This window comes from Scylla paramamosain, chromosome 15 (assembly GCF_035594125.1).
Source record: "Scylla paramamosain isolate STU-SP2022 chromosome 15, ASM3559412v1, whole genome shotgun sequence".
In the NCBI taxonomy this organism is placed as follows: Eukaryota; Metazoa; Arthropoda; class Malacostraca; order Decapoda; family Portunidae; genus Scylla; species Scylla paramamosain.
The window spans coordinates 20,309,686-20,322,644 of NC_087165.1; the positions used below are offsets into that span (position 1 = coordinate 20,309,686).

General features: G+C 42.3%; 2 protein-coding genes across 2 annotated transcripts; one reads left to right on the top strand and one right to left on the bottom strand.

Annotated features, from left to right (window-relative positions):
* Positions 1–832: 832 nt before the first annotated feature.
* Positions 833–4,696, bottom strand: LOC135107613 (CD209 antigen-like protein E). The gene is made up of 5 exons (XM_064017656.1): positions 4,564–4,696; positions 4,327–4,353; positions 3,915–4,103; positions 3,277–3,331; positions 833–2,777 (listed from the first exon to the last, which is right to left on the bottom strand). The coding sequence occupies exons 1-5, from the start codon at positions 4,595–4,597 to the stop codon at positions 2,597–2,599; spliced, it is 486 nt and encodes a 161-aa protein (XP_063873726.1). The 5' UTR covers positions 4,598–4,696; the 3' UTR covers positions 833–2,596.
* A 2,268-nt stretch (positions 4,697–6,964) lies between these two features.
* Positions 6,965–9,891, top strand: LOC135107607 (uncharacterized). Its single transcript, XM_064017640.1, has 5 exons — positions 6,965–7,138; positions 7,409–7,435; positions 7,603–7,794; positions 8,476–8,530; positions 9,129–9,891. Exons 1-5 carry the CDS (start codon positions 7,105–7,107, stop codon positions 9,313–9,315), a joined length of 495 nt encoding a protein of 164 aa, XP_063873710.1. The 5' UTR covers positions 6,965–7,104; the 3' UTR covers positions 9,316–9,891.
* The last annotated feature ends 3,068 nt before the right edge of the window (positions 9,892–12,959 follow it).

Genomic DNA, 12,959 nt, shown 5'->3' on the forward strand with positions numbered 1-12,959 from the left:
GTAAGAAAATAAAGGTTTTGTTAAGACTGTAGTTTGACGAGCATTTCAAGACATACACAGCTGTGTCAGTCAGTGAATGGGGCAAAGCATCGCACAGTGACAGCGTGACCGGGTCCGCGTGTCCTTGGGTGACGATGTGACAGTATTACTTCCAATTCAGGGTGAGTGGGTTAGCATGGTTTTCAAGAGTGTCTTCATAATTGTAGCGATCGTTTAATAAGAATTCTACATTATCAATGAGAGAGAGAGAGAGAGAGAGAGAGAGAGAGAGAGAGAGAGAGAGAGAGAGAGAGAGAGAGAGAGAGAGAGAGAGAGAGAGAGAGAGAGAATCAGACTTATCATCCCTGTGACGTTTGAAAATAATCCTGATGAGAGAACAAAGCGTTTCAAAATACGGGTCTACGTGTAGATCGGTAACGAAAAGCACAGCTACTCCTGTGACAGCCTCGATGGTATGACAGCCAACTGTTGCATGTATTACTAATCTCGAAGTGTTACTTTCTAATATTGTTCACAACATTCATTTTGGAGGGACATGCACAGTGCCAGGAGAGGCTGTGGCTCTGCATATCAGGTGCTCTTCTGTCACTAATCACAGGGTTCCTGATGTTTCTAGTACCCTCGAGATCCAATCACAGTAATCCTATTAGTCTTGTAAGCTAATCATAAAGTTTTTGGTAGCCTTGTCGTCTAATCACAGGGTTCCTAATTGCTTTTTTAGTCACTATAGTGTCAGCCATCTTTTTTTTGTGACTGGCGTCTCAGTGGGCCTTTTTTTGGTCTTTTTGTGTTGCCCTTGGCCAGTGCCTCCCATAAAAAAAAAAGAAACGGGGCTCCTAATTGCTTTATTACCCATTAGATTGTTTTTTGTAACTTTGTCAGCCATTACAGTGTTCCCAGTAGCCTTGTAAGCCAATCAATCTTGAAGGCCTTTTCAATTATCACAAGATTCCTGGTGGTCTTGTGAGCCGTTGCAGAGCTCCTAATAGCCTTGTTAGCCGATACAGTGTTCCTTTTATTATTGTAAGCCAATCTCATGTAGTAGTCTTGTCTGCCAACCACATAGGGTTTCTAAAAGATTCTTAGTGTGTGACATATATATACTTAATGTATCTCTGCCAGGTACACAGCTGAGGACACCAGTTTGAGGACATTGGCAGTGACTATTAAGAAAGCTTTCCTGTGTAACCAGAAAAGATGTATCAACCATCACTGACTAGGACACGACCTCTGACGTCTTCATGAAGAGGAAAGTAAATGGTCTAGATCAATGGTTCCCAAACTATCTTAAATGACGCTCCCTTGTTGTGTCTAACAGATCCAGATGTCTTTCCCTTCCTCCTCCCGTGTAGTCATATAAAATTATGTATTTTTACAATTTACATCTTAGCATCATTTAAGAAAACAAAGATCTTTCCATGGTTTAAAACAAATGAAACAAATTATGCAGGCAGTGGAATGTGTCCTTTTGTCATTTGTCTTAAGGTAGACTGTTGCCTCTCACAAATGCTGCTGGTAAATCTTATTCATGCCACATACATTACACCGCAGCAGTTGATTGGTAATGGAATGTTGGAAAGTGGTAGAATCAGACACAGAGGCATACAGGCCAGTCGCATTGGAATTGCCGTGTATGATCTCATGGAGGTGCAAAACTGAATGTACTATTGCTCACAGCTGCTGAAAAGTGGAGACCTACCGTACTGAATTCTGAACAGTCATGTGAGTCACTTCTGCAAGGTGAAAGCTGTTTTACTCTCTCAAGTCATTCATTTATAGTCATGGACAAAAGTCAATTGAATTCTGTATTGATATGCATTGCCTTCAATGGTTTTTAGTCGCAAGTCTTCTGATAAACTGACAGTCTGTCGGTTCCCTGGTTTTGTAGAGAGTTTGTTAGTATACCACATGATTAAAGGTTGAGATTAATTGTTAAACACAGTAGAAGTGAGTCCAGAATGTTCTTCGACTTTTAACCACGTCTATACGCACCGGAAAATTAGGCAATATGGCAGCAGGGAGAATAGAAATGACGGCAATGTAGCGCGAGGACAAAAAAGGATCAGCATCTCAAGATCTCGCTTTTTTTTTTTTTTTATATTCGGATATGGTTGAAGGACATGAGTCACCGTTATAATGGTTATGAAGTATGTATATTATCATTATTATCATAAAAATCTTTGAAATGGCATCAAGGGAAAATCACAAAATTGGTTTACACCCAAGTGGAGTCTCCCAACGAGCAAACATGGGTATGAAAAATAAACTAAAATAAGAGGTTAGAACATAAATATAACAACAATTAGGGCAATGCTGAACTAGCTGACTGGATGGTGTTAACTTTTGTTTTAAATTTCTCAATGTCAACTTCAGAATATGCACCAGTACTGACTTCTACAACATTATGTAATGTTAGAATGAATATTTGCTTTCTGAAGTGGCTGGCAGACTTAGTCCTCATTCTCTGTTATACATTTACAATACACATTCAATCCATCAATCAGCCAATCGATTGCTTGTCCCTAGAATGGATAGGGCCCCTGCAACACGAGGCGTGGTGCAGAGTGTGAAGCTCCCACTCTAGACTTCATCCTTACTAGATGGTATCTGTTTGACAGATGGAATATATCTGCCTTTGTTGCTCGAGACTGTGGTAGAAGAAATCTGGTGTGTAGAGACAGAGGTGGTTCTGATCTGTGCCGTGATTGGGTTGATTATTGCACGGGTACCAGTGGGGTGTGCCCAGGGGGATCGGATCATCGTCAAGCCAATACCAACTGCAGGGCAAAAGAATAGAAAAGAATGCAGGAGTGAAGGAAGCGTTAGTGGGTATATGAAGACAAGAAAATAAGAAGATTGGGAGTCTGCAACTAGGCAACTTCTGAACATTTAAAATTTACCATCCACCATCCATAAATTTATCCAACCTCATTTTGAAACTGTCTTATTCTAATATCCTTGCACTTATCATGTTCTTGCTGAGTGTGTTCTACTCACCTGCAACTTTTTTGTGATCCCAAGGCAACAAGAGGCTGTTGAAGAATAGCTACTAACTTCAAAATTTAAAAATCTTAATTTTGTCTTTGCGCTGACTGCTCCTCGCATCATCCTCTCATCTCCTTTAAGTTACTTTATCCGTCCAACTAATATACATATATATATATATATATATATATATATATATATATATATATATATATATATATATATATATATATATATATATATATATATATATACACTCCTCGCGACATTCACTGTATCGTATGTTCTCACCTGCCCTCACTCTTTTCGTCACTTCCTCCGATCCAGAAAGCTTCGTCGGTGAGTTCTGAAACAGAGAAGGGGGCATTGACATGTTTTTAACTTAAATGTTCACTTATGTATCAGATGTGATAAAAAAAGGTAGAACAGATAAACAATGACGTAAATAATGAGATGACGTAAGAACTTTTGCTGGAATGACTTGGAATAAATGTCTCAAGCTGACTCGGCACTAATAACAATGGCATCCAGAAGGTATTACGTTACAATTATTCTCCAAAGTTGTAAAATTGCAAAACTATATTGATATTGAGTCAAGAGTAGCAAAGAACACCTGCAGTTCCTAATGTTTTGCCTGTCGCGTGTCATAGCAGAGCAGAGTCAGAGTGCAGTGAAGCTTTCAGTGTATCACCATCTTCAGCATTATTATCTAAACCATGATATCTTTCTTTTGTTCTTTAAACCATAATATCTTTCGAGTTTGTTCTTTAAACCATGATATCCCTCTATTATGTTCTTGAAACTGTGGTGTCCCTTAATTTTGTTCTCGAAATCATGGTGTTCCTCCATTATTTCTGTAAGGAATGATGTTCTTCGTCTCTACATCTTACGACTTAAATAATTTCTCATTAAGCAGGTAGTCAACTCACCCGGGAACTTTCTGATCTCCTCTATCGCCGCCTGATGGAAGTCTCCCGTCAGCTTAGCCAGTGATGCACCAAACATTTCACACATAGCTTTTGCACCTTGCCATGTGCTCTTGCTCTGAACTAAACGTATGCATGTACTGGTGCCTTCGGAAACATCATCTATGGAAGTGAATCCATTAGGACACGCAGCTGTGGGGGAGAGTTAAAGATGAGAGAGTCCCACTTAACCACGCCTGGGCTGAGTGACTTGTTCCTGACCCTCATGACCAGCACACTTGCACTTCGCTTACCTGCACTAACCTTGACCTTAAGTGACCTACCAATGCTGCAACCACGCCACCGCCTAGCTAGGCAGCGCCGTCCCGCCCATCTGGTTCCAGCAAGTCTCAGAGACACTCATCGAGGTACTCACCCTGAACTGAGGCGAAACAGAGCGCGGCTGTGAAAAGAAAAGCCTGTGAGTGTTGGCGGCTGTGACGGGGAGGGAGAGAGTGGGGGTGGGGGGCAGGGAAGAGAAAAAGTGGGGACTATAGGGGAGGGAGGAGGATCTTGTCCCCTTCCACCCAACACTTCGTGATGACGTCACACCCTTCATGCCTCCTGAAAGCGTGTCATTCAGGCCATGTTTTAGCAACGGGTCAGACCTCACCTACGGCCACGGCGAGAGGCGCGGCCCACTGCATGCTGGCGAGTGGGTGTACGTGTGGGTTTGGCAGGGTGGCGTGTGATAGTGAAGTTAGCGGTGTGGGTGTCTGATATAGTCTTTCAGGACACCGGCTGCGGGCACCCTTCTCATATCATCATCAGGGGCCCGTGTCATTTGCTGTTATCATGCGTCGCTCATCATTCATGGGTTAACCCTATTTACTCTTTTTCTGTCTTAAAATCTGAGACCTTGCATTGGAGGGAGAGGTGACCCTTGTATGGTGTGGTGGCTTCAGGAACAAAAGAAGACGCTTTTATGAAACTTGCGTAGCTGTATTAGGAGCAGATCCGCGCCACCTCTTGAAGAAAGTACTTAATGAAGGGAACCCCGACCAAAATAGGGAGGCTCACGATGGGGAGGAATAAGTAAATGTGTGATGCCTGAAAAAAGATTACATTAATGTGAGAGAGAGAGAGAGAGAGAGAGAGAGAGAGAGAGAGAGAGAGAGAGAGAGCCGTGTAATGATTAGACAGTTAAGGCTGATCAGTCTCTAGATGTGCCATGGCTGTCACTGTGCCATGGCCCTTTGCAGCGTCATACAAACACTGAAAAAACTGATCTGAAGACAAAATTAAGCTTCACCCATGAGAAGCGTCCAGGGAGGGATTGAACGAACACCTGACACGGAAGCATAAATTATTGCGCCTCAAACGTCGGAACCGTAGCGATCACTTGGTCTTAAGATAATTTTTGAGAGCCTTACACCTCCCGTCACTACAACTGTGGCTCGCATAGTAGGGTTATGAACTTTGAATAGCTTGCTACGGGTTCGATTCCCGGCTGCCTTCATGGTTTAACTCTTAAGATAAGCGTACCAGTGTTTCAAACTCAAGCCACGCACGTTCCTTGGGTTTTGGAAGGTATTTGTAGCTCTTATTGGTCAGACAACAAGATGTGGAAGTTTTGGCAGAAGCTGTACAATCCTCCCCCACTCCCCCCATCCGCCTCAGACCTCGTGGCTCATCATTAATTCTTGGAAAGGTCACGAGGGAAGGAATGTAGTGTTTTCGTGATGTTTGATGCCCTCACCTGTTATAAACTTACCTCCTCCTCCTCCTCCTCCTCTTGCTCCTTCTGCTCCTCTTCCTCTTCTTCCTCTTTCTCTCTCTCTCCTTGTCCTCGTCCTCATTTTCGACCTCCTTCTCGTTCTCCTTCTCGTCCTCCTCCTCCTCCTTCTTCTTCTCATCATCATCAACATCGTCATCATCATTATCGTTATCATTTTCATCATCATCGTTAATGCCACCACCACCACCACCACCACCACCACCACCAACAACAACAACAACAACAACAAACTCTCCATCTCGCTCACCACTCTTCATCAGGTGGGTAATAGGATGACCAGTTTCCAGGAGTCATATACCTTTCCGAGAGTCTTTAGAAATCCCTACTTCCTCCCTTAGCGGCGGGCGTGTCACATGATGGGTACTGCGTCATAGGTATTGTTCGACAGGTGATGGCGTTCCCGAGGCGTGAGAACATTGGCGGCTGCAGGAGGCTAGGAAACACTGAGGCGGCAGGACGATGCTGATAATTCGTACTGTACTCAGAGGGCCGTCCAATGAGCATGCAAGACGCCATGTACTAAGCAGCGCCTCGGTAACACATGCGTGGGTGGCGGAACGTGAGGAGGAGGAGGAGGAGGAGGAGGAACGGCGCTCCAATCAGCCGTGTGTGATTTATGTGTGCTTGTTAATTAAAGAAGTCTGATCGTGGGCACAAAAAAATGAGTAAATGAATAAGTAAATGATAATTAAGTGAAAATAAATGAATGAATAGATAAATAAATAAATAAATAAAATAAAAAAAAACGCAAAAAAATAGAAATAAATGTAAAAACAGAAATATGAATAGATAAATAAATAAATAAACAAATAAGAAAATAAAGATTGAAATTAGAATAGATGAATAGTGATAAAAAAAAGAAAGAAAATGAAGAAAAGAAAGAAAAGCTGGCTGTTCAGTATGTAGGAGATTCTTTCCTTCCTAGATTCGTTCCTTCCTAGCAAAAAATAAGTAACTAAATAAATAAAAATACCCTAAAATATAGAAAAAAAAAAAAAAAATTAGCTAAATCAGTTCCGAGAGGTCTTGATGCAGGAGACCCCCCTCCACCAGACTCCTCCGTAGCGTTTTCACTTTTCTTCCCGTTTTCTTTTGCACTATTTTTTTCATCATTTGTTTTCTGATGGGTATTGTTTGTTGAGAGAGAGAGAGAGAGAGAGAGAGAGAGAGAGAGAGAGAGAGAGAGAGAGAGAGAGAGAGAGAGAGAGATAGTGTGTTTTTAGTATGTGTGTGTGTGTGTGTGTGTGTGTGTGTGTGTGTGTGTGTTGAGGAGGTGCAGTGCGGGGTGTCTCCAGTCTATATCAGGTACACACACCACCACTGCCTCTCTCACTGTCACGCTGCCACAGCGTCGCATTATCACACACATACATACAAACGTACATACATAGATTCCTGCAACCCACTATAGCCAGCATGAAGTGGACCGCGCCTCTCGCCGTGGCCGCAGGTGAGGTCTGGGTGTGAGGCTGAATCGTTCATGAAAAATCGCCTTAATGAACTGTTCAGCATGTGTTGGGTGGAAGGGAACAAGGATCTCCTCCTTCCCCTGTAGTGCCCACTTTCTCACTTTTCTGCCCACATCCCCCCCCCCCTCTCTCTCTCTCTCTCTCTCTCTCTCTCTCTCTCTCTCTCTCTCTCTCTCTCTCTCTCTCTCTCTCTCTCTCTCTCTCTCTCTCACACCGCCGCCAGGACTCACATGCTTCTCGTCTTTTCACAGCTGCGCTCTGTCTCGCCTCAATTCAGGGTGAGTACCTCGCTGAGTGCGCGGCGGCGCTGCCTGTTTGAGCGGGGGCGTGGCTGTAACAGGTCACGTGCAGCGCAGGTAGGTGTGTGCAGGTCATAGGGGTCACGGACAAAGTCTGGCAGCGAGGCGAGGTGTTGGGGGAGCACTGAGCGGCGTCTTTCCCACAGCTTACGATGAGTGTCCAGAAGGTTTCATTGACTTCGCCGATGTCAACATGAGTCCAGTATGCATGTCTTTCGTACATGAAAACACCTCATGGCATGAGACGAGAAACCACTGCAAATCGATGAACGGCGACTTGGGCCAGCTGACGGGGAACCTACACCAGAAAGTAACACATTTCATCAAACATCGGCCAGGTGAGACGGTGACTGCCTCGGCCCGTATTCTGAAGCGCATTTTTCTCTTACAAGGACTAATTTTCAAAGGTCAAATAGATGACTAGTCGGATTCTTAAGAGTATTTTTCTCATTGATAATGCAAAGTAACACTAGAATCATAAAAAAAAATACACCATGAAAACCCTTTCATCTTCCACTAGAGTCAGTTGATAGTAATCGAGATCAGGCGCGAGCTTTTAAAAAATACGCGCCCTTAATTAAACCTAACCTTTCACTTTCTCCACACACTGACTGCACCGAAGAGGAGTTGTGTGCTTCCCTATGACTTATGAACCTTGAGGAGTCGTTCTCTAAAGAAGCCATTAAAATTACTCCCCTTTTTAACTTGCAACATTTCTTAAGGAATCATTATGATAAGTCAAAATGAACTTCGAATTGATACCATACGAAGGTTCATTTAGCATTCAGTCCACCTTCGAACAGCACAATGAACAACTATTTATCATAAGGAAGACTAATAGATCATTATTTGAAATTATCATGAGCTTCGTATTCTCAATTCTGACCTTATACAATGCGAAGGTTAAATAGAAATTCACCTATGAACAACATACTGAAAGAATGATTGGTGGTACATAGGTGACTGAACATAAATGAAAGCAGCCTTGAGAGGTGCTGACGCCAATGGTTTCTTTTCAGAATTTGAGAACAAAACCTTTTGGATCGGAGGGAGTGACGTAACGATGGAGGGAAGGTGAGAATGTGAATAAACAATAAGAGAATAGGAGAATGGAAATGTAGATAAAGGGATGTAGGGAGATAAAGGAAGGCTTGGCTGACAGAGCAAGGCGGAGAGAGACGTCATGTAGGGGTGGAGAGAGAAGACTGCAAGGATGATATGGAAGAAATGGGGAGATACAGAGGAGAGATGACTGAGGAAGGCCAAGGGAATCATATACAGGCTGATAATGGTGATTGATGACTGTGAGGAGGTACATTAAGGGAAGAAGGAGGAGGAGGAGGAGGAGGAGGAGGAACACGATGAAACAAACAAAGTCCTCTTGGCTCTTACAAGGCTGTTTATGATATGATGCACTATCTAATCTACAGTAAGAGATGTAGGATGGTAAAGTCAAAGAGGAGGAGGAGGAGGAGGAGAAGGAGAAAAAACAAAGGAAGAGGTGGAAGAGGACTAAGGAGAGAAGAACAAGGAGGAGGAGGAGGAGAAGGAAGAGGAGATGAGAAAAAAGAAAACATGAAGATTACGCAAGACTGTTTAGCGTAATGAGCAAAAAGGACCTGAGTTATCTTGCTTTCCTCACTGATTCCTTCATTTATTCATTGTCTTCCAGATGGGTGTGGGTGATAGACGACACGGATATCCCCCGCGGCACGCCCCACTGGTTCCCTTGCAATGGCTCAGAACCCGACGGAGGCAGCCTTCAGAACTACCTTGGTCTCCTTCCACCGGGTTACTATTTTCACAGTCTGAATGGCTACGGTTTTAGGAGCGGTATCTGCCAACTCTTCTACTCGTAAGTCAGCACGGGTGTCTGGTGCGGGGAACTGAACAGCGGCACAACAACTCCTGTTACACTGCATCTTCATTTTAGGACAGTATTCTCAAACATTTCAGCGGTTCATCTCGAGTATTTTTTATCAGGATCCAGTGGAAGTTGTTGGTGTTTTTCAAGGAGGTGGGGGTCTTGATGTTTCTAGTGAGAGTTTAACAAGTATTCTTCATCTTAAGGCGGCTTATCTCGACTACCAAGATCCAGTAGAAGTTGTTGGTGTTTTCAAGGAGATGAGGATCTTCATGGTTCTGATGAGAGTTTAACTAATGCTCTTCATCCCAAGTAGTAAAGAAAAAAAAAAAAAAACCCACATGAAAACCAGACTGATGGTTTTGGTGGTTCGTAAAAGTTGTCCTGGTGAATCTAAAGCGTTTCAGAATATATCTCGTGTATTCCACTGGATGACTTAGGTTTAGGATGATACGTTTTGCAGTCAGGGAGTTAAACATCATCCCTGCATAACTATCCACTGTAATTCTACCCTTATTTACTGTTTTCTTAAGATTGAAGAGAAGCAACAGCAATACAACAGTAAAAATTGGCTAACTTTTTTTTTAAACTTCTTTTTTAACCGACAATTTATGCGTGGTTCAGTTAAATAGGCACTTCTTTTTTTTTTTTTTTTGTTCTCATTTATGTGTCATTTGCCAGACTTGTTGTCACGTAAACATTAAAGAAAAAAAAAAATTGTAACCATTGGTCATCCCTCCTGGTGTTCTTCTGTAGCATTTCTTTTCAGAGACGTCAATCAGTTCTTCTTTTTTTTTTTTACCTATGTTTTTGCCCTACGCCACTGAATAAATAAATAAGATAAATAAAATAGATAAATACAGTGCGATATTGATATATACAAGTACATTTCCGAAACGCTGCTTTGTGATGATGGAAATGATGACTTAGAAAGAAGTATGGACAAGTAGTTTTTCTTTCTTTTTATTTCTTTTGCCACCGAGTTAATATCATTATCGTGCTGTTTCTGTCGGAGGTGACTCTTGCGAGGCGTCACGGCTACTCAAGTTTAGTCTCTCCCTTATCCTTTCCATCTCTGTCTTTTCTTTTATTCCCTTTTCCTTTCTTTCCCTTTTGCGGACTCTCTCTCTCTCTCTCTCTCTCTCTCTCTCTCTCTCTCTCTGTGTGTGTGTGTGTGTGTGTGTGTGTTTCTCAAGGGCCGCATTCTCAATGATCACTTTCCTTAACACGAGCGGTTTTTTCCCACGCGGTTTTCCCTCGCGGTTTTCCCTCGTACTTTTCCCGCACGCTTTAGAAATCTATGAAGTTCAATGAGACCCTTCACGCACTGACCGCGCTGTGTAATTCCCGCGCAGCAATGATTTACCAGCCGCGTGTACTGCTAACCGCGCGGCTCCAGGCGGTTTAGAATACTGTAGAAGTCTATGGAGCCCTTCCGAATGCAGGTTTTTCCCCGAGCGGCAGTCGTGGTTAATCTGTGGTGTAGGTTGAGTGCTGTATTTTTACGTATTGATATAAATAGTTTTATCATCATTACTATTACTATTATTATTATTATTATTATTATTATTATTATTATTATTATTATTATTATTATTATATACACTTTAGAAGCAGAGGTACACTACGAATATAATTGTTTTACAGGACATCATGGGGAAGTCATCTTCATCAGCATCTCAGCGTAGAATGCTCTCTCTGGAGCTGTTTATTGGGTGGGTCCACCACTTACGTTGTCTCTTCTTTTTTAATACCCTGTTCATTGTATGCACAGAGATCACTCTTTTCTTTCCGTCCTCTATCTTGAACAAACAACGACAAATAGATAAGTATTCTGTGCACTGCTGCAGACGAACCGCGCGTGAAAAAAAACACTCGTGTGAAGACATGGTTATTAGACACCCACCCGAGCGGCTATACTACCGCTCAGGAAATAACTGTTCGTGTGAAGCCGGCCATAGTCTCATCTCGACTACTCTTAACATTGTCTAAGTGGAAATTATTGGGGTTCTCGAGTGTTTTGATAGTTGTAGTGATAATGCAACAAGATCTCTGCATTCTCAGTAGGGAAAAAATGTTTGATAATCTGACTAATCATGTCAAGAACCTTTGAAAGTAGTCCTTATGTGACCCTACAATGCTTTAAAATACAGGCCTTAGTTCTCTTAGTCAGGGAACAAGTAAGAATGTGTAAAAATGGTCATAAGCTAGAAAATAATCAGATTTCAGGATATAGGGAAACACTGGCTGACAAAATAGTCCTGTAGATGGATGGAACAAACTCGATTCAAGCAACATATGATATTTTCAAAACGAGGCTGGAAAAGCTTTATGAATGGGGATAGTAGATGGTAAGTTTGAAGTGCCTAGAAGTTGTGTAGGTCAACTGGCCTTTTGCAGTTTCCTTAGGTTCTTATGCTCTTACGTTTTTATCTAAACCTGATTTTTACCCTTCTAATGACCAATGGTTTCCCTGTGACCAGCTTAAGTTTGATTTACGAAGCACTGCGTTGAGTATTGGTTCCTCTTTCAGGGCAAACGTGCATTACAATATCATTACAAGGTTTTATATTTATATTTCATCCTGTTTATTTATGTTGTTCGTCTAATTTTTATTTGTTTTATTTATTTATTTATTTTTTTTGTGTGTGTTCGTATGTTCTGGTGACCCGACCACGTTGTCAGTGCGCCGTGTAATGCTATTCTGAACTTCCTAACTGAATGCCTCGCCGCTCCTCCCACGATGTCACCGGGCATGACATTCTACCCATTGTCACATCTATTCGGTCAGCCTTACAAATGCAGGAATTAACATTACGTATCTTCACTCTTTTTAACTTTAAGCTCCGGAACACTGGGTTTTTTCTGCTTTTCCTCCTCCTTAGGATATGAACTGTTGCAAAAGAGGAGAAACAGGACATCTCCGGAAATAAATCGTGGTATTTGAATTTTTTTTTAAACTGAAAACTTATGTGCTTTCCCACTTGTTTTTGTTTTTTTTCTCTCGTGGCCAGTCTCCATGACACATGAGAGAGAGAGAGAGAGAGAGAGAGAGAGAGAGAGAGAGAGAGAGAGAGAGAGAGAGAGAGAGAGAGAGAGAGATCAAACCCATCAGGTCTTTTATTTCGCCTCATTATTTCGGTGACTCCAGGAACGTCATTTCATTCTCTTACATAATTACGTGACTGGTATTGCTCAACTACACAAAATCTTGATACTCGTAGCTGCAGCCGGATACATTCCCAAGCTGTGGGAGCGCCGCCACCTGGCTACAAACCTCCCATGCGCGGCCTGCGTCACGTTTCGGTGTGAATTAGAACAACAGCAGAAGCCACGAGACCTTTGCCATTATCCTTGGCCAGTATCGTGATGGAAATGATGGAAATGAAGTTAGCATGATGATGAAGGGATGGTCTGTATGTGTGTGTGTGTATGTGTGTGTGTGTGTGTGTATACGTGTGTGTATTTACCTACTAGTATTTTTGCAGGATCAAGTCAGGCTTGTTAAGTATTTTTATCTTCCTGTATCCACGGACAAAAACTTATTCTAATTTAGTCCTAGAGAATGTGTGTGTGTGTGTGTGTGTGTGTGTGTGTGTGTGTGTGTGTGTGTGTGTGTGTGTGTGTGTGTGTAATTGA